Source organism: Eumetopias jubatus, unplaced genomic scaffold, assembly GCF_037043125.1.
Source record: "Eumetopias jubatus isolate StellerSeaLion01/CBP00866 unplaced genomic scaffold, mEumJub1_p1.0 scaffold_15, whole genome shotgun sequence".
Taxonomy (NCBI): Eukaryota; Metazoa; Chordata; class Mammalia; order Carnivora; family Otariidae; genus Eumetopias; species Eumetopias jubatus.
This window is the reverse complement of record NW_028274821.1, coordinates 66879716-66905523: the sequence shown is the minus strand read 5'-3', so window position 1 is coordinate 66905523 and position 25808 is coordinate 66879716. Positions and strand designations below refer to the sequence as shown.

Sequence of the window (25808 nt, the reverse complement as noted above, 5' to 3'; positions counted from 1 at the left end):
TCAGCCTCACCAGTAAAGGATGCTGTAGGGAAACTGTAGAAAGAGGTTTTACATCCTGGTTCTGGCATGCTTTTCTCAAAAGCAAGTTTGTCATGTGCCAGGGCTAGCAGCTTGCATGGCTGTACCAACATCAAGCGGGGGGCTGGGGGGGGAGGGGAGGGAGAGGAGCGCGGGGCTTTGCAGCATGTTCATATGGCCAATGCCCCCTGGCATCCCATGTGGCATTTCAAACTTCACCACCAGGGGGCCACAGTTATGCCTTCCCCAACTAGATCTGGTTTGCAGCCCTACAAAGTTAAATGAGGCTCTTCGCCAGATTTGTTCCTTCCATGGGTGCACATCCTCAGCCCTACTCCCCATATCTGCTGCTCCTATATCATTTAGCATTCTTTTTACTCTTTAGTGATCAAGCACACATCATTCCAAACTCCTATGTAGTCAGTTTTTTAAACTTAGCCTATTCAAATTACTGTGTACTTTTTGTCTTCAGAGTAGAGCCAGACTAAAACAATTAGTATTATTTCAGAACTCTTTCTGGGTCAGTAATTACTGTTTTTGCCTCTCATCAAGACAAGAATGAAGAGATTGAGACCTCTAAAGTCAAACATCTTCAAGCCAACATTTTGTAAGTGATTAACATTTGCTATTTCTCCAATATGGTAAGTAAACATTACCTTATTTTTAGCGACCTCAGCTGCCATTACTTCAATCTGTACTTCATAGGATTTGATAGCTTCATTTACAGCTTCAAGCTGTTGCTTATAGGATGCGTGCTCTCTCTTGAGCTCTTCCAGCTCCAGAGTGATAGCTTCAACTTCCTATAAGAAACCATTATCTACACATTCAACAGGCTATTCATTACTGAAAAATGAATACATACATGTCAACAAACTTTGTAAGATTCTCATTCAGATAAGACCCACAGCTTAGTTATTCAACTACCAAAAGACATGTAAGCTGTTTCCCCTGAAGAAGGAAGGAGAAAGGAAATTTATTTTCCTACACTTAAAATGATGACAAATGTATGTAGTTTTTACAGGTTCAAAGAACTTAGCATAAACTATTTCCTTTATCCTTTTATTCCTACTGAGAAAAATATAGAATTCTACATAAGATAAACTAGCAGAGGAAAAGCCTTTTTTAAAACATAATTATTCAAAGTAAAAAAAAAAATAGTTTCTCAATTTTCTTCTTTCCCATTATACCCTTCAGTTTGTTAGAAAATACTCTGTGCAGGTATTTAGGGACAGAATATGAAGAAAAATAGATTTAAATAAAATCATCTAGGAAAGTGATTCAGAGCACAGCCTTTGGAGACAGAAAAGGCTAGGTTCAAATTCCAGCTTTGGCACTATCCAAAAGATAAAAGCAGTTTTCACCACCAGTCTACAACTGAATGGCACTTTGTAAAGTAACATGTTTTGTCTTGTATGTTTCACAGTATCCATTCACATAGATGATCACCTAATAGAAATGTCACCACTCAAGCCAATAGGACATAGCTCTACTACAGGATACAAGCTTTGGTCTACTCTTAAGTGAAGCATTTTCAAAAAGGCAATTTTGCTCTTTCTCTAAAATTAGCAAGACATTGCAACCCATCCTTACAATTATGACCTCCATTATAAGGTTTTCAGCAAAATGACTTAGAAGATGAATACTTTATTTCCTAAAGAACCATAGTGTGCTTTTAGATGTTGTGGTGAATACTGATGAGTAAGGCCACCTTCAGCTCTATATTGACAACAGAAGATTGGTTCCGCTTCAAGAAAGGTTATTACCTGTTGTTTTTCTTTCATTTTCTTACTAGAAGCATCTGCTTTCGTTTTGGCAAAATCCAGTTTTTCCTGAGCATCCTTCAGTTCTCGCTCCCTTTCAGCCTCTGCATTTTTCATTTTATTCTCCAATACTTCATACTTTTCTTCTGCTTTTTTTTGAATTTCTTTGGTGTTTTTTAAGGTCTCCTCACTTTCCTCTGCATCATAAAGTAGGCAAATGTGGCTTAATGAGGTCCTTCAACTATCAGTAGTTACAGGTAATGGTTTATAAATGCCTTATAAATGCATCTTTTAATAGAAGAAATGGTCTGAAAAATTGGAGGCTAAAATTTAAAAAAATTAACTGTTCCAACCTTATTCTAGAAATGTTATGTTGAAACACAGATCCTACCTAAGAGCCATACTTGAATCATCTAAAGATCTATGAAGGAAGTATTTCCAAGCATATGAACTTGAGGAACATAATAAACTTTACCTGCAACTTACTTAAAAGATCACAGATCATCTTTTTAATACCTTTAATATGCTTCTTAAACCAGAATCGACAGTATAACTATGGTATTTTCCCCTTACTTAATTGCCAAAGGCTTACAGTTAATTTCATAAATAAGCTTATGTTGTATTCTTGGCTCACTCTTTGCTCTCTACTTTTCTTAAAGTAGAGAAATACTGAGAAAACTTGTCTAGGATGAAGCATAGGAGAAATATCTCTAATTTACAAAGAAAAAAATAAAACCAAGATAAAATGAGCATATTACTGTTACAACTGCCATACACTGTTTTAGAATGTAGATACAAATATAATCCTGGAGACCATGACTACACAATGTCCTATACTACTTTTCAGTGCATAATATCACTATAAGAAATCAAAGAAAACTTTTTAAAAAATACCTTAAAACAAATGAAAATGGAAATACAACATACCAAAACTTTATGGGATGCAGCAAAGGCAGTTCTAAGAGTAAAGTTTATAACTGCCTACATTAAGAAACAAGAAAAATCTCTAACAATCTAACTTACATGTAAAGGAACTAAAAAACAAACAAAAAACAAAGCCCAGGTTAGTAGAAGGAATGAAATAAAGATCAGAGCAAAGGTAAAATGAAAGAGACCAAAAAATAATAGAAAAGTTCTATGAAAGTAAAAGCCAGTTCTAAGAAAGAAGGAATCGACACACTTTAAGCTAGCCTAAGAAAGGGCTCAGATAAAATCAGAAAAACAAGGGAGACATTACAACTGATACCACAAAAATACAAAGGACCCCAAGAGACTATTATGAACAATTATATACCAAGAAATAGGACAACCTAGAAGAAACAGATAAATTCCTAGAAACCTACAAAGACTGAATCATGAGAAACAAAATCTGAACAGACCAATTAGTAATCGGTAAGGAGACTGAATCAGTAATCAAAAACCTCTTAACAAACAAAAGCCCAGGGCCAGATGGCTTTACTGGTGAATTCTACCAAACATTCAAAGATTTAATACCTATCTTGAAGTCTTACAAAAAAACAGAAGAGGAGGGCACACTTCGAAACTCATAAGACCAGCATTACCCTGATATCAAAACCAGACAAGGACACCAGAGGAAAAAAAAATTATAGCCTAATAACCCTGATGAACCCAGACACAAAAATCTTCAGCAAATATCAGCAAACTGAATTAAACGATACATTAAAAAAGGATGATACACCATGATCAAGTGGGATTTATTCCAAGGATGCAAGGCTGGTTTAACATTTGCAATCAATATGCTACACCACATTAACCAAATGAAGGATAAAGAGCATGTTTTCAATGGATGCAGAAAAACATTAGACCAATTTCAACATCCATTTATGATAAAAGTCAACAAAGTGGGTATAAATGAAATGTATCTCAACATAAAAAAGGCCATGCAAGACAAGCCCACAGCTAACATTGTACTCAATCCTGAGAGGCTGAGTTTTTCCTCTAAGATCAGAAACAAGACAAAGAGGACTCTTGCCACTTTTACTCAACATAGTACTAGAAGTCCTAGTCAGAGTAAAGAGGCGAAAGAAACAAAGGCATCCAACTTAGAAAAGAGTTAAACTATCTCTATTTGCACATGACATATTATATGCAGAAAATCCTAAAGACTCCACAAAAAAACTGTCAGAACTAATAAATTATATATATTTCAATAAAGTTGCAGGATATAACACCAATGTACAAAAATCTGTTGCATTTCTATATACTAATAATGAACTGTTAGAGAAATTAAAAAAACAATCCTATTTATAATTGCATCAAAAAGAACAAAATACGAAGGAATAAATTTACCAAGGAGGTAGAAAGATGTGTACACAGAAAACTAAAGCACTGATAAAAGAAACTGAAGAAGGCACAAATAAATGGAAAGATACGCTGTACTCATGGATTGGGAGAATACTGTTAAAATGTTCAGACTACCCAAAGCAATCTGCAGATTTGTTGAAATCCCTATCAAAATTCTAATGGCATTTTTTTCAGAAATAAAACAATCCTAAAATCTGTATGGAACCATAAAAGATCCTGAGTAGCCAAAGCTATCTTTAGAAAGAACAACAAAGGTGGAGGCATTATACTCCCTGATTTAAACTATAATACAAAGTTTTAGTAACAGTATGGAATTGGCATTAAAAACAGACACATTGATCAATGGAACAAAACGAGCCCAGGAATAAACCTATGCATGTATGGTCAATTAATTTATGACAAAGGAGCCAAGAACATGCAATGTTGGGACAGTTTCTTCAATAAATGGTGCTAGGAAAATTGGACAGCCACATGCAAATGAATGAAACTGGACCACTACCTTATACCACACATAAAACTTCACTCACAATAGATTAAAGACTTGAATGTAAGACTTGAAACCATAAAACTCCTAGAAGAAAACATGAGTGATAAGCTCCCTGGCACTGGTCTCAGCAGTGATTTTTTTTGGATTTTACACTAAAAGCAAATGCAGCAAAAACAAAGATAAGTGGACAATATCAAACTAAAAAGCTAGAGCAAAAAAAAACCATCAACAAAAGGCAACCTAACAAATGAGAGAAAATATCTGCACATCATTTATCGATAAGGGGTTAATACCCCAATAAAGAACCCATACAACTCAAAAGAAAAAGCCAAACAGTCTGATTAAAAAATGGGTAGAGTATCTGAATACACATTTTTCTACAGAAGACACACAGTCAACAGTTACATGAAAAGATGCTCATCACTAAGCATCAGGGAAATGCAAATCTTAACTACGATGAGATACCATCTCACACCTGTTACAAGGGCCATTATCAAAAAACAAGAAATAACAAGTGCTTAAGATGACGTGGAGAAAAAGGAACCCTCACACACTGTTGGTAGGAATGAAAGTTGGTGCAGCAACTATGAAAAACAATACGGAAGTTCCTCAAATAATTAAAAAATAGATATGATCTAAATAAAAGTTCCACTTCTGGGTATTTGAAGAAAACAAAAACACTAACTCAAAAAAATATATATGCACCCCTATGTTCACTGCAGCATTATTTATAATAACCAAGATAGGGAAACAACCTAAGCATCCACCCATGGATGAACAGATAAAGAAAATGTATGTGTATATACAATGAAATATTATTCAGCCACAAAAAAGAAAACCTTGCTATTTGCAACAACATGGATGAACCTTGAAGGCATTATGCTAAAAAAGAGAAAGAGAAATATGATACAGTATCACTTACATGTGGAATCTTAACCAATTAAAAAAAATCCTAGCTAACGCATACAGAGAACAGATTAATGGTTGGCAGAGGTAAAGGGTGAACAAAATGGGTAAATTACTTTTATAAAAAGGAAAGAAAATATATTAGTGGGAATATTGTCCTAAAGAATGAGAAAAACTAAAACTACCCTATACAATTAAATTCTAATTAAGTGTAAGACAAGTTCTTAAAATTAGGGGTAGAGGCGGCTATAAATTGAATTACGTCAAACATTAAAAATTTCTGTTTAATAAAAATACTATAAACAAAGTTAAAAGACAAGCACATAAACCAAAAGATATTTGTAATGCAGATAATCTACAAGAAATCAGCACTCAAGTATGAGAATAGAAAAAAACCATAAACAACTCAAAAGAAAAATGGGGAAAAGAAATAGAAAATTCAGAAAATAGAAGTAGAAACCAAAAGGTCCAAGGAACATATATAGATCCCTAGCTTCACCAGCAAATCAAGGATCTGCAAGTTAAAATACTAATATGCTATCTCTTCAGAACAATCAGATTTGGAGATATTTTAGTCTTTCCAGAAAAGAAAGGCTTTGGAGAAATGAGAACTTTCATTTGCCACTGGTGGAAATGTATACTGTTGCAAATGGGCAGAACTTGGCAATATAATAGTAATATCTAATAAAAATATTTAGTTATCAATTCAAATAAATATATAATAAAGAGGAGATCTAAAATGTCTAAAGTAAGGTTATCAATAGAAATAGTTAAACACAGAATGTTTTTCTTACCAATGATTTTTTTAAGGGCATCTAATTCTTCTTGTTGCTTATGATATGAGCTTTGCTGAAGCTTGGTTTGCAATAAATCTGCCTCCTCAGTTTTCATCTCCCATTGCTGTTTTAGTTGGCGATACCTCAGAAAAAGAGAAATTTACAATAAATAATCACAACTTTTCTGGTATTTGAGATATGCATTTAAATTGTAGGCTCTTTAAAGTAATCTCACAATATAAAATAACTTTGGAATAAATAGGTTCCCTTAAAAATGGTCTCTCCTACTGATCCTTACCAAGAAGAAAAACTCCACAATAGCTCCCCACCACAAAAACACATTAAAATGTAACCACCACACAAAATTTCAAAAATCTGGTTATCAATTCTCATTTTCAAATACTAAAGTTCCCTACATTTTGTAATGAGATCGATAGTTTAAAAAGGCACAGTACTGAACTTAAACATTACAGTGCACTCTTCTTGCAAATCCTGTAATTCTAGCCCATTTCTAGCTGCTGAAAATTCTTTCTTTGGAAGGTATTTAGCTAATTCAGCTGCAGTGAAATTTCAAGCTGTAATAAAATCACAAGGAAGCTTGGCACTAGAAATTCATGAGGTCTGAGGAAAAAGGAAGGAAGCAACTTAGAAAGCATAAATATTCCCTTGAGTATTCTTGCCTGAGAATGCTTGACAGCAATTAAAACCATAATTTTCAAGCCATTTCTCAATTCGTTTAAAAATGTGGAATGCAGAAATTTGAAAAAAAGTTAGAAACTTTTTTCCTAATATAGTCCATGAAAGAATGGCTTTAGGACTTTTCCACTCTCATATTTTTTAAGTAGGTTCCATGCAGGGTGCATGGAGCCTAACACAGGGCTTGAACTCATGACCTTGAGATCAAGACCTGAGCTGAAATCAAGAGTCGGATGCTTAACTGACTGAGCCACCCAGGGGCCTTCCACTCTCATATTTTTAACAATCTATTTCCTTTCCTTGACCTCAATGCCACAATCAGTCCACAAGACAGTTCTGTAAAATAACTTTATTCAGTAGTATTGGATCATCCAACAGTAAGCCAAATGCAACTACAAACTCATTGCCTTGCCAAAGCTTCCACAGATCTCAGAAATCTTCACATCTTTTTCAGAGAAAAGTTCATTCACTTTTTGGTAATTTATGTTAATGAAGGTAAAATCAGGCTTTACATATGTATCTGTTTCAAAGTAGGCATTCTGATACAATTTCTATCTTAGAACGATTATGACCATCTCTTCCATATGTATAGTATTCCAAAAAAGTTTTGGCACCATTCCAAGCTTTGATAATTCAGAAAATGAAAGCTAAAAATTTACAAATATATATATATATATTGAAGTTTATCTACATACATATTTTAACCCTTATTCAGTATTGCAAATTCCAAATAAAGTGATTTTAATTTTAACTCTGTTCCCATTTGTCATCTTCAGAGAGACTGGAAAAAAATCAGAAAGTTTCAAGTAATGTACTTTTTAAGTTTGTGGCATTTTTCCTCTTAGAGCTTAGCATTATCTAATATGTTTTACCAATTTAACTTTTTTTATTGTGTTTTCCCAGCTATATATATGAAAACAAGAAGGATGAGATTTATCTGTTTGGTTCACTGCTACGTTCCCGCTCCTAAAGGAGTACTTGGGACATAGGAGACACTCAGTAGTAAATAACATTAGCTGACAAAAAGAGGTTACATTAAATAGCATGATCCCAATTTCAAAAAAGTAAAAATATGTATCTACCCATATCATACACAAACAGAAGTAATGTTGAAAAGCACACATGCATACCCACATCCACACCTACACAGAAGAAACACTGTAAGGAAACACTTTAACAGTACACTTTCTGACACGAACTTGTTTACTTCCTCAGTGGGAAACCCCGTGATCTTTATTATCTATCAGACAGCCACAAGCTGCTAAACTTAATGTTGACATCTGATCAATGCTATACCGTTTATCATTTCAAATCAAGGACTCCAGTATCCTCTGGTATCAAGCTCCAGAGTATCTATGGATTTCCCCATCAATCCCAGTAGAATGTTAACAGTATATCTCAAAAGGGAAAGAAAAATACCTGGCTGATGTTTTCTTCCTTTTGTTTAATTAGCTTTCCCTCTTTTCTTATAACAAAGACATTATTTTTATCAGAAAAAATAACTGATATATAAGTTATCAACTCACAATTTATTCAAATAAAACCAAGGATATTATAAAAAAAGCCAAAGTTGTATTTCTTTAGATAAAATTCTTTCATTTTCTACCATGCAAGTCTTTGACCAGAAAGAAACTTTAAAATTTAATTTAATCTGACAGAAGTCTTACTTTTCAGCTGTGTTTTTAAGACCTGCTAATTCCTCGTCTAGAGTCTGTAGCTTATTCTCCTTGATTCTCAGCTCATCTTGAACATCTTTGAGTTCTTGAAACTTGGTTAAAATAGAAGCTGCCTGGGATCGAGCACCTGATAGAAACAAATTTTAACAGGCCTCAGACATTAAGTTACAACATACTTAGTAGACAAAAACTTTCTAAGAATTATACTTGAAAAGATTCAATGGCAAATATTTTATAGTAAGCTTATAAAGATACAGAATTCATTTCATCATTAGAATCTTAGGGCATATATACTTGATAAGAAATACTTCTAAGCAGATGTGGTGGATTGTTTATTCAAAATAACCACTGCCCCTTCCTACTGGGCCCATCCCTCTCAGGACCAATTTCCTCTCCAATATCAGCTTAGCCGTGTAGTTTTCTCTGGCCAATGAAATGGAAAATGTGCCTCTTTTGAAAGTAAGTTTTAAAAGGGAGCACATAATTCACCATTTGTTTTCCCTCTCCGCTGAGAAAAGCATGTTCAAAGTAGGGGCTATTTTTCCTTCAGCCTGGATTCTAGAATGAGAATAACACGGAACAGAGAGAAAAATTACCTACAGGTAAAGTAGCATAATTATGGTACTTATTTTAAGCCACTGAGATTTGGGGGCTATTTTTTACATCATAACCTGGCCTAAACTTTGATATAACAGAGGAAGCAGAGGAAATTGGTTTCACTTTACAAGCAACTATAATTGTCTGACAACAGGTTGAGTTATGTTGGCAAGAAAACTCTAGGTTTGATGGGAGAATGCAAAGGTCAATTAACAATGCTATTATGAGCACTTTGGTAATATGATACAGGGACAGATATTTGCCATCCCTGAAGTAGGAACTTCAAGAACATCCAAATCAATGAAATCTAAAGTTTCTTCTATTTTACATATTTAAAAATATTTGATCTCTCTTTATCCTCCAATTAGATATTAATCCTCTTATTGTATATACTGGAATTCATTTCGCTGGCTATTGTTTTCTTGGCCTAGAAAGAAATTAAGTCACTTGATACTTCAACAGGCATTATACAGTCTCTTGGTTTGGTTAAAAGCACAAACTGGGAAAACAGATAACCTGAATTCAAATCCTGGGCTTTGCCACTTACCTGCAAGTTATTTAACCACTCTGTACATTAGTTTCTACAACTGTATACTGCAGATGATAGTAATACACTTGCCACATTGTTGCTATAAGGATGAAAAGAGTTAATTATTTAAAGCCCTGAGAATAGGTCTTCATAAAATGATAAAAATGTTGTGTATCTGCATTGCGTTTACCCATTAACTATTTGTGGTCACAGAGTCCTTGAAATGTGACTAGGACAATTGAGTAAATTATTCTTATTTAACTTTAATTATCTTAATTAAATGTAAAGAGCCACATTTGGCTGCTATACTGAATGGCGCAGTCTTAGAATGTTGCCTGGTACACAGGAAGTACTATTCAGTGTTTGTTAGCTACTTGATCATTCAACATAGATTTGGAAACTCAATGTAGCAAATATTAGAATAAGAAGAATATGATCATTATCTTATTCTCAAGGGCAGATTTAATTCTTTTGTTTTACTTTTCACAGATGCAGTGGCATATACTCAAATTAGAACTTAGCATTTCTGAACAAGGGTAAAAATGTACTGAATTAAAAAAATTTTCCAGTGACTAGAATATCCTAATAGGGCAAAATGCAGGAGGAGAAAAACAAAACAACACAAAACAAAAAACCCCAAAAAACAGGAAGAGACTTACTTGAGAAAAATAAAAGCAACAGGACTGATTACTGCACTATAAGCTCCTTGAGAGCTAAAATACTCTATAATTTCTCAGTATTTAAATAAATAGCTGTGACATGGTAGGTAATCAAAAGAAAACCCAATCCTTAAGTTAGAAATAAAACTCTGGATTAAGTCATTCCAAACCCACAATTCCCTATTTTAAAAAACAAAACAAAAAAGTCCCATCCTATTTACCACACAGAATTTTGAGGACAAAATAATATAAAACCTACCTCCGAGATTTGCGGGGAAGATGGAAGCAGAAAAGAAGGACCCTAGGCTCACCTCATACCATGAATAGAACTAGATAACTATGAAATCATCCAAAATGCCCCAGAAATCGACCTGAAGACTGGCAGAACAAACTCCACAAGTAAAGGCAGAAAAGAGACCACATCAAAGAAGGTAGGAAGTATGAAGACGTGGTTTGGGAGAGAAACGGCTGCCGTGATGGGGTGGGAGTTATGGTCAGAGCCGGACTAGCACACGGAGGAGGCCACACAGGAAAGAAAGATCCCCATAACAACTAGCTTCGAAAGTGAGAGGAGTCAAATTCATGAGTTTTGTCAACCAGCAGAGCTTAGAACCTACAATTTTAAAGGTCAGTGTGCTTGGCTCTGGAAGAGCCCCAAAGTATTGTTCTTTGGACAGAGTAGGGCAAACAGCCCACCAGCAAACAGCATGGTAACAGCTTTCTGCAGAGCACCTGGGGCACGCAGTGGGGAGGTTGTGAGCTCATCCAGAGGCATGTCCCAGAGAGGCAGCGTTCACAGACAGACCCCTCCTAGAACAAAGGAACGAGTAGGCATCATTTCCCTCTCCCACCTCTCAGTATAAACACAGGGCCACATGTGAGAACCAACCCAACAGACACTTGCTACCTAACATCCTTACACCAAACTCCATCTCCCATCCTCAGGTGGTTTCCCCCTTCCCAATCACTCTTGCCTCAGGCCCGGAATAGCAGGCTCCCACCCCCAGAAGACCAGTGCAAACCCCTGGCAACACCATGTCTCCCGACCTGGGAAGTTTACAGGGCTTCGGTTCCACTGGCAACAGGTCTCATTTCACAAACAGACCAGAGCATACCTAGTTAAAAATGCTCCACATTCAGGCCAGGGACTAAACAGTGTTGCCCACATTAGGCAAAGAGAGCCTCTGCAGACAACTGGCCAGAAGGATAAAGAGGCCTGGACACACTGCAGACACTCGTGGAAACACCAGGTCCTGGAGAATAGGGGACACTATACTGCTAGGCACTACAGAGACCTCTTCTCCCTCAAGCCATTACCATCAAGAAAAGGAGATGACTTTCCTAACACAGAGAAATAGGCAGAAACTTAGACAAAATGAGAAAACAGAGGAATTTGTCCCAAAGAACAGGAAAAGGCCACAGCCACAGATCCAAGCAAAACAAATACAAGTAACATGAGTGAAAGAGAATTTATTGATTTAATTTTAAAGATTTTATTTTTTGAGAGAGAAAGAGCAAGCACATGAGCACACAAGCAGAGGGAGAAGCAGACTCCCCACTGAACAGGGAGCCCGATGTGGGACTTGATCCCAGGACCCTGGGATCATGACCTGAGCTGAAGGCAGACGCTTAATCAACTGAGCCACCCAGGTGCCCTGAAAGAGAATTTAAAGTAATGATCATAAAGGTACTGCACTTTAAAGAAAAGTGGAAGACATCAGTGAGACCCTTAAGGCAGAAATAAAAAAAGAACCAATCAGAGATGAAGAGTGCAATAAATAAAATTACAAACACCCATGATGCAACAAACAGTAGGCTCAGAGAAGCAGAAAAACAAATTAATGACCTGGAAGACAGAGGGATGGAAAATAATCAAACTTAACAGAAGAGAGAAAAAAGAATTATGCAAAAAGAGAACAGACTTAGGGAACTCAGTGACTTCCATTAAATGTAATAATATTCATATTGTAGGGATCCGAGAAGAATAAGAGAGAGAAAAGGGGGTAGAAAGTTTGAAGAAATAATACCTGAAAATTTCCCTAATCTGGGGAAGGAAACAGATAACCAGACCCAGGAGACATGAAGAACGCCCCCCAAAAATCCACAAAAGCAGATCCACATGAAGACATATTATAATTAAGATGTCTAAATGTAGTTATAAACTTTAAAAAGGAGCAAAACGAAAGAAGACAGTAACCTACCAGGGAAACTACATAAGGCTATCAGCAGATTTTCAGCAAAATCTTTGAAGGCCAGAAGGGAGTGGCATGATATACTAAAAGTGAATACAAAAAAGATGCAGCCAAGAATACTCTATCCAGCAAGGCTATCATTCAGAATAAAAGGAGAAAGTTTCCCAAAGAAACAAAAATTAAAGCAGTTCCTGACCACTAAACCAGACATGCAAGAGAACTGACTAGGAAGGAAAGACCAAAGTGACAGTAAGAAAGCAGGAAACACAAAAGTAATAAAAATGAGTATTTCTGTAAGAAATCAGTTAAAGAACTCACAAAACACAATGATATAAAATATCCAAATACCTAAATGTGGAGAGAATGGTAAAAATGGGTTCAAACTTAAGCAAACTGTTTCCTAATATAGACTGGTATATTCAAAAGATATTATATACAAATCAAAAAATAGCCAGAAATTAAAAACCACTAAAAGAAATGCAAAGAAAAAGGAATGCAAATATATCACTAAAGAAAACCAGCACACCGTGAAAGAGGAGAAAGGATGAGAAAAACTTCAGAAACAAGTAACAAAATGACAGTAAGTATACACCTATCAATAATTATTTTGAATGTAAATGGACTAAATGCTCCAAAATAGGTGACAGAATGCATAAAAAAAAAAAGACCCTTCTATATGCTGCCTATAAGAGACACATTTCAGACCTAAAGACACCTGAAGTTGAAAGTGAAGGAATGGAGAAACATTTATCATACACACGGATGTCAAAAGAAAGCTGGAACAGACACATCAGACAAAACAGATTTTAAAGCAAAGGCTGTAACAAGAGACAAAGTCACCACAAAATAATAAAGGAGACTATCCAACAAAAAGACATAACAATTGTAAATATTTACACACTCAACATGGGAGTACCCAAATACATAAAACAGTAACATAAATGAACTAATCAATAGCCACACAATAATAGTAGGGAGACTTTAACACCCCACTTACACCAATGGATAGATCATTCAGAAAATCCACAAGGAAACAGTGGCTTTGAAGGACACACTGGACCAAATGGATTTAACAAATATATTCAGAACATTCCATCCTAAATAGCAGAACACACATTCTATTCAGGTACACATGGAAAATTCTCCAGAATAAATCACATATTGGGCCACAAAAGAAGTCTCAACAAATTCAAAAAGAATTGAAGTTGTACCATGCATCTTTTCAGACAACACTATGAAACTAGAAATCAACCACAAGGAAAAATCTACAAAGAGCACAAATACATGGAAGACAAAAACTGCTACTAAATAATGAATGGGTCAACCAAAAAAAAAAAAAAAAATCAAAGAAGAAATCCAAAGATACACAGAAACAAATAAAAATGAAAACACAACAGTCCAAGAACTTTGAGATGCAGCAAAAGCAGTTCCAAGAGGGAAGGTTACAGCAATACAGTCCTATCTCAAGAAGCAAGAAAAATTTCAAGTAAATAACCTAACCTTATACCCAAAGGAGCTAAGAAAAAAAAAAAGAACAAAAACCAAAACCAGCAGAAGAAAGGGAATCATAAGGATTAGAGCAGGAATAAATGATATAGAAATTAAAAGAACAGAATAAATGAAACCAGGAGCTGATTCTTTAGAAAGATGGATAAAGCTGATAAATATCTTCAGTCAGGCTTATGAAAGAACAAGAGAAAAGACTCAAACAAAAATACAAATGAAAGAGAGTACCAACCAACCACACAGATAATAAAAACAACTCTAATATTATGAAGAACTATATGCCAACGAACTGGACAACCTAGAAGAAATGGATGAACTCCTAGAAACATAAACTACTAAAACTGAAACAGAAAGAAATAGAGAATCTGAAAAGAGTGATTACCAGGAGAGATTGAATCAGTAATATAAAAACTGCCAAAAAGCCGAAGTCCAGGACAAGATGGCTTCACATGCAAATTCTACCAAACATTTAAAGAACAGTTAACATACCTATTCTTCTCAAACTATTCCAAAAAAATAGAAAAAGGAAAATTCCTTCCAAATTCCTTTTATGAGGCATTACCCTAATACCAAAACCAGATAAAGACACCACAAAAAAGAGAACTATAGGCTAGTATCTCTGATGAACACATATGCATAAATCCTCAACAAAATGTTAGCAAACCAAATCCAAAACTACATTTAAAAAAAATCATTCACCATAATCAAGTGGGATTTACTCCCAGGATGCAAGGGTGGGTCAACATTCGCAAATTAATCAATGTGATACATCACATCATCAAGAGAAAGGACAAAAACCATATGATCATTTCAACAGATGCAGAAAAAGCATCCCACAGAGTAGAACATCCATTCGTAATAAAAGCCCTCAAAAAAGAAGGTTTAAAGGGAACATACCTCAACATAATAATGGCCATCTATCTACAAAAACCCTACAGCTAACATCCTACTCAATGGGGAAAAACAGAGCTTTTACTCTAAGGTATGGAACATGACAAGGATGCCCACTCTCACCATTTCTATTCAACATGGTACTGAAGTCCTAGCCAGAGCAATCAGCCAACAAAAAAGAAATAAAAGGCATCCAAATTGGTAAGGAAGAAGTAAAACTTGCACAATTTCCAAATGACATGATACAATATATAGAAAATCCTAGACTCCACCAAAAAACTCCTAGAACTGATCTGTGAATTCAGTAGATTCAGGATACAAAAATCAATGTGCAGAAATGTTGTACTTCTATATACTAACAATGAAGCACCCAAAAGAGAAACTAAGAAAACAATCCCACTTACAAGTGCACTGAGAATAATAAGATACCTAGAAATAAACTTAATCACGGGGATGAAACACCTGTATTTCCAAACTCTACAAAAAACTGATGAAAGAAATAGAGGTGACAGAAAGAAAAGATACTCCACGTTCATGGAATGGAACAAATATTGTTGAAATGTCCAAACTACGCAAAGCAATCTACACATTTAATGCAATCCCTCTCAAAATACCAACCAGGGTTTTTCACAGACTAGAACAATCCTCAAATTTGTATGGAACCCCAAAAGACCCCAAATAGTCAAAGCAATCTTGAAAAAGAAAAGCAAATCTGGAGGTATCACAATTCCAGACTTCAAGTTATATTAAAAATCTGTATTCAAAATAATATGGTACTGGCACAAAAACATACTCACAGATCAATGGAACAGAACAGGAAACCTAGAAATAAATTCACAATTATATGGTCAATTAATCTTTGACAAAGGCGGAAAGATATCCAATGGGAAAAAGACATCTCTTCAACAAATGGTGTTGGGAAACTGGTCAGCTACATTCAATAAAACCAGACCACTTTCCTATACCACACACAAAAATAAACTCAAGATGGAATAGACGGAACTGTAAAACCTAAAACCATAAAATTCCTGGAAGACAGTACCGACAGTAATGTCACTGATAGAGGTCATAGCAACCTTTTTCTAGACACATCTCTCAAGGCAAGGGAAATAGAAGCAAAAATAAACATTTGGGACTACATGAAAATAAAAAGCTTCCGCACAGCAAAGGAAACAATCAACAATACTAAAAGACAGCCTACAGAATCGGAGACGATATTTGCATCTGAAATATCTGATAAGTATCCAAAATATATATAAAAAAAAAACTGATAAAACTCAACACCCAAAACCCAAAAAATCCAATTAAAAAATGAGAAGACACGAAGAGGCATTTCTCCAAATAAGAAATATAGATGGCCATTAGACACATGAAAAGATGCTCATCACTCCGCAAGGAAATGCAAATCAACACTATGAGGTTCTCACCTCACATCTGTCAGAATGGCTAAAATGAAAAACACAAGAGGCAAGTGTGGCAGAGGATGTTAAAAAACAGGAATTCTTTTGCACTGTAGGTGGGAATGCAAACTAGTGCAACCACTGTGAAAAACAGTATATGGAGGTTCCTCAAAAGGTTAAAAATGGACTACCCTACGGTCTATCAATCACACCACTGGGTATTTACACAAAAAATACAAAAACACTAATTCAAAGGGATACATGCACCTTATGTCTACTGCAGCATTATTTACAATATCCAAATTATGGAACCAGCCCACCCGTCCATCGCATGATGAATGGCTAAAGAAGAGATGGTGTGTGGGTGTGTGTGGGTGTGTGTGGGTGTGTGTGTGTGTATGTACACACACACACACACACACCCACACACCATGGAATATTATTCGGCTATAAGAAGGAAATCTTCAAAAACTAATGATGTAATGTATGGTGATTAACATAACAATAACAAAATTAAACAAAAAAGAAAGAAGGAAATCTTGCCATTTGCAAAAACATGGATAGAACTAGGAAGTATAAGGCTAAGTGAAATAAGTCAGTCAGAGAAATACCATATGACTTCATTCATATGTGGAATTTAAGAAACAAAGAAGAAAAAGAGAGGTAAGTCAAGAAACAGACTGAACTACAGAGAACAAACTGATGGTTACCAGATGGAGGGTTGGTAAGGTGATGGGTGAAATGGGTTACAGGGATTAAGGAGTGCATTTGTTGGGACGAGCACTAGGTATTGCATGTAATTGTTGAATCACTAAATTGTACACCTGGAATTAATACATCACTGTATGTTACAAAGAAAAAACTGATACAATCAATATTGCATAATGATTCTTTTTACTTTTTTGTTTTGTTTTTGAGTCTTATTTAAATTCAATTTAACTAACACATACTGTATTAGTTTCAGAGGTAGAATTTAGTGATCACAAGTTGCATATAACACCTAGTGCTCATTCCATCAAGTGCCCGCCTTAATGCCCATCACTGTTACCCCATCGCCCCCACCTTCCCTCCAGCAACCCTCAGTTTGTTTCCTAGAGTTAAGAGTCTCTTATGGTTTGCCTTCCTCTTTTCCACATTTTTCCTTCCCTTCCCTTATGTTCATTGCTTTGTTTCTTAAATTCCACATGAGTGCAACTGTATGATTTTTGTCTTTCTCGGACTTATTTCACTTAGCATAATACCCCCTAGTTCTATCCATGTCATTGCAAATGGCAAGATTTCATTCTTTTTGATGGCTAAGTAATAGTCCATTGTGTAAGTATGTATGTGTATTTTATACCACATCTTCTTTATCCATTCATCTGTAGATGGACATCTGGGCTCTTTCCATAGTTTGGCTATTGTGGCCATTGTGGCTATAAACATTGGGGTGCATGTGCCCCTTCGGATCACTGTTTGTACCTTTGGGGTAAATACCCAGTAGTGCAATTGCTGGGTAGTAGGGTAGCTCTATTTTTAACTTTTTGAGGAACATCCATACTGTTTTCCAGAGTGGCTGCACCAGTTCTCATTCCCACCAACAGTATAAGACGGTTCTCCTTTTTCCACATCCTCGGCAACACCTGTTATTTCCCAAGTTGTTAAATTTAGCCATTCTGACTGGTGTGACGTGGTATCTCACTGTTTTTTTTTTTTTTTAAAGATTTTCATTTATTTATTTGACAGAGACACAGTGAGAGAGGGAACACAAGCAGTGGGAGTGAGAGAGGGAGAAGCAGGCTTCCTCCGGAGCATGGAGCCTGATGCGGGGCTCGATCCCAGGACCCTGGGATCATGACCTGAGCCGAAGCCAGATGCTTAATGGCTGAGCCACCCAGGCACCCCATCTCACTGTAGTTTTGATTTGTATTTCCCTGATGCCAAGTGACATTGAGCATTTTTCTTTCATGTGTCTGTTGGCCATTTGTATGTCTTCTTTGGAGAAATATCTGTTCTTCTGTCCACTTCTTGAATGGATTGTTTTTTCGGTGTTGAATTTAAAAAGTTCTTTATAGATTTTGGATTCTAGCCCTTTATCTGATATGTCATTTGCAAGTATCTTCTCCCATTCCGTAGGCTGCCTTTTAATTTTGTTGACCGTTTCCTTTGCTGTGCAAAAGCTTTTTATCTTGATGAAGTCCCAATAGTTCGTTTTTGCTTTTGTTTCCCTTGCCTTTGGAGATGTATCTTGAAAGAAGTTGCTGTGGTCGAGGTCAAAGAGGTTGCTGCCTGTGTTTTTCTCTAGGATTTTGACAGATTCCTGTCTCACAGGTCTTTCATTCATTTTGAGTTTAAAGTTCCAGTTCCAATACATTTAGTACTGAGCATTAATCTTGTCTTCTAGGCTTTCTTTTTGTTGCTGTTTGTCTCATATCTTATGTATCTTTTTAGTTATTTATTTTTACCTTTTTTTTATCATTTAGGTTTAAGCCCAGAAGTAAAGCCCAAAAAAACCACAACCAACCCTAAAGTAAATAAATAGTTAAATCCATAAATCTTTGCACTTCAGTATATTTTTAAGTCATTAGTAAACTGATATGCTTAATAACTGTTTCTGCTTCTCCTTTTTACAATCTTACCCATCTCTTAGAGCTATTGAAATGTTAAATGAACTAATGGTATTGTTCCTGGCATATCCTAAGTTCTCAATAAACACACAGAGGAAAGAATATTTAGTAGAGGTTCAACATTAGCTCTGAAATTCAACTCTCTGAGTTAAAATGCTAGCTCTAACACTATTTGCCATTGAATGCATTACTAAACTTTTCTAATTTCAATTTCATTTTCCTAAAGAAGTGGGAAAATAAAACTTTATAGAATAGTTGTAAGGAATAAATGAGGGGGGAAAAAAAGCAAATATGTATAGCACCTGGCATAGAATTAATTAAATATTAGCTATTTTTATTCTTTGCAAACAAACAAAAAAGCAACCTACCTCCACTCAATGTCCCATGAGGATCAAATACATCACCCCCTAGAGTTACAGTTCTAGTCATTATCCTTTTATCAAACGCCACTTTTTTTGCATTATCCATATTATTACAAACAAACGTTGTTCCAAAGACAAATTCCATTGCTTTCTGAAGTTCTGGTTTGTATTCAACCAGGGAAAGAGCCACGTGAACATTGTTAGGACCAACCTGTGAGAAAACAACAAATATGTCACAGTACATACTACCCCTTTCTTTTCAAATATTTTACAAAACAGAACTGCTATACTAGAAATTTAAGTACTACTTACCTAGCACTACAATTCCTTTTGAACTTTCTAAAATACTATGGAAAACAAGAGTTTTAGAAAAAATTTCAAGTGTAAACATTGAAACTTCTATGGTAAGTAAAATACTTAAAGTACCAGTATTATGAGAGTGTCTATTAAGCAGGAGCCAGTACCAAGTTTCTAAATCCAAAATAGACTATTTGGACACACTCTCTTAGTTAAAATACAGCAATTGCTGGATCAACACAATTATATAAAATGTTTTATTTCAATTATTAATTTGCTTATTCTATAGTGAATACTTTTTCATTCAAATTAAACATGCTAAGCAGCCACCTATCAGTTACAGAAAAACACAACTAGCAATTGAGAAGGTAAAAAACAGGGCGCCTGGGTGGCTCAGTTGGTTAAGCGACTGCCTTTGGCTCAGCTCATGATCCTGGAGTCCCGGGATTGAGTCCTGCGTTGGGCTCCCTGCTCGGCAGGGAGTCTGCTTCTCCCTCTGACCCTCTTCCCCCTCGTGCCCTCTATCTCTCATTCTCTCTCTCTCAAATAAATAAATAAAATCTTAAAAAAAAAAGAGAGAAGGTAAAAAACATTTTAAAACCCTGTTTTATTTTGATCCAACTGCCTCTTCTCAACCTTTGTTGATGTATACTTCTGCCCATCTTTTTAAAACAACTAAGCATCCTTTAAGGAACTGAGTAGCAGCAAGAGAAATCAAAATGAAGGTAGCTCTGTATAACAAATTTTCAGCATTGCCCTCTGACATAGCAGCTATCATTAAAAAGGTTTGGCTAAGGGACCTGGCTGGAAGTATTTTTGCTGCTACCTGAAACCCCACTTCTTACACTGGGACTTGTCCAAAAGCTGAAGTAACTTCCAAAACCTTCCAGACCCAATGGTGATTTTTCAAAGTAAACAAAGTACTAACCAGAAACACCACCTTTCAATTACTCTGCACTCATTTTCCTTCTCCTGAGAGTACACGTCAATACAACAGTATTTTAAAATAATTTTCACCGAAGGCTTCTCAATAGCAAGAACACTGAATATCCATTTAGTATCTTAATTATAAATGCATTTCTAAGTTTCATAGAACTGTCTTTTCAAATGATGCACTTGGAATGCCTGCTCAATAACAAACTGGTAACACTGTTGAATATTAGGACTGGCTTCATGCTATTACCCAATATTACACAACTATAATTGCCTTTTAAATGTATAGCCTTGTACTCCTCTGGGGTTTGTTTTTATTTTTTTACTAATAGCTATACCACTTTAGATCCACCTCAGCAGCTGAATGGGTATCCTGGTCCCCTGTTTTGTATGTACAGAGGCTGGAAGGCAACCGAGAGAAACTCTAATAGAAAAACATCTCTATAAGACTGACAGATAACAGTTGTCACTATGGGCAGTTAAACTGTGTCTGGCATGAAAAAAAACTGAAGAATTCTGGTATTTATAAGCTCTGTAATTCTCGTAACTCAGAGATTGGAAATTTAGTATCATGCGATAGTCATGTAACCGGACTGAAGGTTCAAAGACATTTTAACATTACAACTTTGTAATATCAAAGGTAGTTTTAGTTTTCCACTGTTTCTATTGTTCTTCCATCTATTTTCACAAAAGCCAACCCTTTTTTTGTAGCTTAAATGTTTAAGGCATGGTAACAACAAAATTTTGTGGTTCTACGTATAATTATGTCCCCCAAGTTAACGTCGCCTAACTAAAACAAAACAAAACCAAACTAAAAAACAAGATCTACATAAAACATAAAGAAGACTTACAAGATTCTGAGCGACCCTCAGAGTTTCTGGAGCAATACATCTGGCTGAAATTTTATTGAGTGGAATTATAGTGTATCGACGTTTCAATTCCCCCTTTTCTAGTAACTTTTTTCCAGTAACCTAAAAAATTGTGCATTTGAAATAAGGAAATAAAATATCAATGACAGAAAACATTCAGAGGGAAAGAGTGCAAGTTTAGAAATCCACAATTAAATCTTTAGTGCCTAGTACCCTGAACAAAGGCAAGTCTAAAACTGATAATATGCATTCTGGATTCCTAAGTAAGCATGAGACTTCTTTGGGAATATAGTTTATCAAATATACTATAATCAATAATATAATAAAAAGTTATTAACTGAATAGCTATACCTGTAAAGATAAGAAACCTTAGGAATAGCTTAAAACATCAAGAAAGTACTTAATTCTAGCAACTCATGACTTTTCCAGCTAAGGAGGAATTGTAAATTTTCTTTAATTTACCTCTGTGTCTACTATAACATTGTAGAGCCGTTCCCCAGCCACCAATTCTAAAGCTGTGGTTGCAGAAGTATCTTTCACACTAATCAGAGAAGCTACAAGTCCTTTCACACAATTTCTATTCCAGTTCTTCTCTGGATCCCTAAAATAGAACAGTTGACAAAAATTAATCTGAAACAATAAAACAGAAAAATTTGTATTTTACTAGTCAAGAGCTCGTCCTAGCAACACATCAGAAGCATATACGCTTTTAAAAAATACAAAAATTTAATGTTCAGATGACTAGCCAAATCTTGTTTTAAGTCACTCAACAGATCTTTCAGTACATAGCTTTCAATGAAACAAAAATAACTTTGATGTTTTAATCTTTTATTTTTTTTAATTTTCTTGTTATGTTGATCACCAGATGTTACATCATTAGTTTTTGATGTAGTGTTCCATGATTCATTGTTGTGCATTACACCCAGTGCTCCATGCAGAATGTGCCCTCTTTAATACCCATCACCAGGCTAACTCATACCCCTACGCTCCTCCCCTCTAGAACCCTGTTTGTTTTTCAGAGTCCATCGTCTCTCATGGTTCGTCTCCCCTTCCAACTTACTCCCCTTCATTCTTCCCCTCCTGTTATCTTTTCTTTTTTCTCAACATGTTGCATTATTTGTTTCAGAAGTACAGATCTGTGATTCAACAGTCTTGCACAATTCACAGCACTCACCATAGCACATACCCTACCCAATGTCTATCACCCAGCCACCCCATCCGTCCCACCCCCCACCACTCCAGCAACACTCAGTTTGTTTCCTGAGATTAAGAATCCCTCTTATCAGTGAGGTCATATGATACATATCTTTCTGTGATTGACTTATTTCATGCAGTATAACACCCTCCAGTTCCATCCACGTCGTTGCAAATGGCATGATCTCATTCCTTTTATGGCTGCATAATATTCCATCGTATATATATACCACCTCTTCTTTATCCATTCATCTGTCGATGGACATCTTGGCTCTTTCCACAGTTTGGCTATTGTGGACACTGCTGCTATAAACATTGGGGTGCATGTACCCCTTCGGATCCCTACATTTCTATCTTTGTGGTAAATACCCAGAAGTGAAATTGCTGGATCGTAGGGTAGCTCTATTTCAACTGTTTGAGGAACCTCCATACTGTTTTCCAGAGGGGTTGCACCAGCTTGCATTCCCATCAACAGTGTAGGAGGGTTCCCCTTTCTCCACATCCCTGCCAACATCTCTCGTTTTCTGACTTGTTAATTTTAGCCATTCTGACTGGTGTGAGGTGGTATCTCATTGAGGTTTTGATTTGGATTTCACTGATGTGAGCGATGTTGAGCACTTTTTCATGAGTCTGTTGGCCATTTGGATGTCTCCTTTGGATAAATGTCTGTTCATGCCTTCTGCCCATTTCTTCATCGGATTATTTGTTCTTTGGGTGTTGAGTTTGAGAAGTTCTTTATAGATTTTGGATACTAGCCCTTTATCTGATATGTCATTTGCAAATATTTTTTCACATTCTCTCGGTTGTCTTTTGGTTTTGTGGACTGTTTCTTTTGCTGTGCCAAAGCTTTTTATCTTGATGAAATCCCAATAGTTCATTTTTGCCCTTCCTTCGCTTGCCTTTGGTGATGTTTCTAGGAAGAAGTTAATGCGGCTGAGGTCGAAGAGGTTGCTACCTGTGTTCTTTAGGATTTTCTTGGACTCCTGTCTCACGTTTAGGTCTTTCAACCATTTGGAGTCTGTTTTTGGGTGCGGTGTAAGGAAATGGTCCAGTTTCATTCTTCTGCATGTGGCTGTCCAGTTTTCCCAACACCATTGGTTGAAGAGACTGTGTTTTTTCCATTGGACATTCTTGCCTGCTTTGTCAAAGATGAGTTGACCATAGAGGGTCCATTTCTGGGCTCTCGATTCTGTTCCATTAATCTATGTGTCTGTTTTTGTGCCATTACCATAGTGTCTTGATGATGACAGCTTTGTAATAGAGTTGGAAGTCCGGAATTGTGATGCCACCAGCTTTGCTTTTCTTTTTCAATATGCCTCTGGCTATTCGGGGTCTCTTCTGGTTCCATACAAATTTTAGGATTATTTGTTCCATTTCTTTGAAAAAAGTGGATGGTATATTGATGGGGATTGCATTGAATGTATAGATTGCTCTAGGTAGCACTATCTTCACAATGTTCATTCTTCCAATCCATGGGCATGGACCGTTTTTCCATTTCTTTGTGTCTTCTTCAATTTCTTTCATGAGTATTTTATAGTTTTCTGAGTACAGATCCTTTGCCTCTTTGATTAAATTTATTCCTAGGTATCTTATGGTTTCGGGTGCAGCTGTAAATGCGATCGACTCCTTAATTTCTCTTTCTTCTGTCTTGTTGGTGTATATGAATGCCACTGATTTCTGTGCATTGATTTTATATCCTGCTACTTCACTGAATTCCTGTATGAGTTCTAACAGTTTTGGGGTGGAGTCTTTTGAGTTTTCCACATACAGTATCATATCACCTGCAAAGAGAGTTTGACTTCCTCTTTGAGATTTGGATGCCTTGGATTTCTTTTTGTTGTCTGATTGCTGTGGCTAGGACTTCTAATACTATGTTGAATAGCAGTGGTGAGACTGGACATCCCTACCGCGCTCCTGACCTTAGGGGAAAAGCTCTCAGCTTTTCCCCATTGAGAATGATATTTGCTGTAGGTTTTTCATAGATGGCTTTTATGATATTGAGGTATGTAGCCTCTATCCCTATACTCTATAGCGTCTTGATCAAGAAAGGATGCTGTACTTTGTCAAATGCTTTTTGTGCATCTATTGAGAGGATCATATGATTCTTGTTCTTTCTTTTGTTAATGTATTGTTTCACGTTGATTGATTTGCGGATGTTGAACCAGCCTTGCAGCCCAAGGATACATCCCTCTTAGTCGTGGTGAATAATGCTTTTAATGGACTGTTGGATCCTATTGGCTAGTATTTTGGTGAGAATTTTTGCATCCATGTTCATCAAGGATATTGGTCTGTAATTCTCCTTTTTGATGGGGTCTTTGTCTGGTTTTGGGATCAAGGTAATGGTGGCCTCATAAAATGAGTTTGGACGTTTTCCTTCCATTTCTATTTTTTGTAACAGTTTCAGGAGAATAGGTATTAATTCTTCTTTAAATGTGTGATAGAATTCCCCTGGGAAGCCATCTGGCCCTGGGCTTTTGTTTCTTGGGAGATTTTTGATGACTGCTTCAATTTCCTTAGTGGCTATAGGTCTGTTCAGGTTTTCTATTTCTTCCTGGTTCAATTCTGGTAGTTGATACATCTCTAGGAATGCACCCATTTCTTCCAGGTTATCTAAATTGCTGGCATAGAGTTGCTCATAATATGTTCTTATAATTGTTTGTATTTCTTTGGTGTTGGTTGTGATCTCTCCTCTTTCATTCATGATTTTGTGGATTTGGGTCATTTCTCTTTTCTTTTTGATAAGGCTGGCCAGGGCTTTATCAATCTTGTTAATTCTTTCAAAGAACCAGCTCCTAGTTTCGTTGATCTGTTCTACTGTTCTTTCGTTTCTAGTTCATTGATTTCTGCTCTGATCTTTATTATTTCTCTTCTCCTGCTGGGTTTAGGCTTTATTTGCTGTTCTTTCTCCAGCTCCTTTAGGTGTAGGGTTAGGCTGTGCATTTGAGACCTTTCTTGTTTCTTGAGAAAGGCTTGTATTGCTATACACTTTCCTCTCAGGACTGCCTTTGCTGTATCCCAAAGATTTTGAACAGTTGTGTTTTCATTTTCATTGGTTTCCATGAATTTTTTAAATTCTTCTTTAATTTCCTGGTTGACCCATTCATTCTTTAGTAGGATGCTCTTTAGCCT

General features: G+C 36.1%; 1 protein-coding gene across 1 annotated transcript in view; it reads right to left on the bottom strand.

Moving 5' to 3' along the window:
* The window catches only part of SMC2 (structural maintenance of chromosomes 2), a 76944-nt gene that overhangs the window by 25193 nt on the left and 25943 nt on the right, over positions 1–25808 (bottom strand). Inside the window, exons 13-19 of the mRNA XM_028108806.2 lie at positions 21948–22086; positions 21468–21587; positions 19393–19597; positions 8636–8771; positions 6291–6415; positions 1782–1975; positions 675–818 (exon numbers count right to left, since the gene is read on the bottom strand). Coding sequence (XP_027964607.1) covers positions 675–818; positions 1782–1975; positions 6291–6415; positions 8636–8771; positions 19393–19597; positions 21468–21587; positions 21948–22086 — 1063 coding nt within the window. The remainder of the gene's footprint in view (positions 1–674; positions 819–1781; positions 1976–6290; positions 6416–8635; positions 8772–19392; positions 19598–21467; positions 21588–21947; positions 22087–25808) is intronic.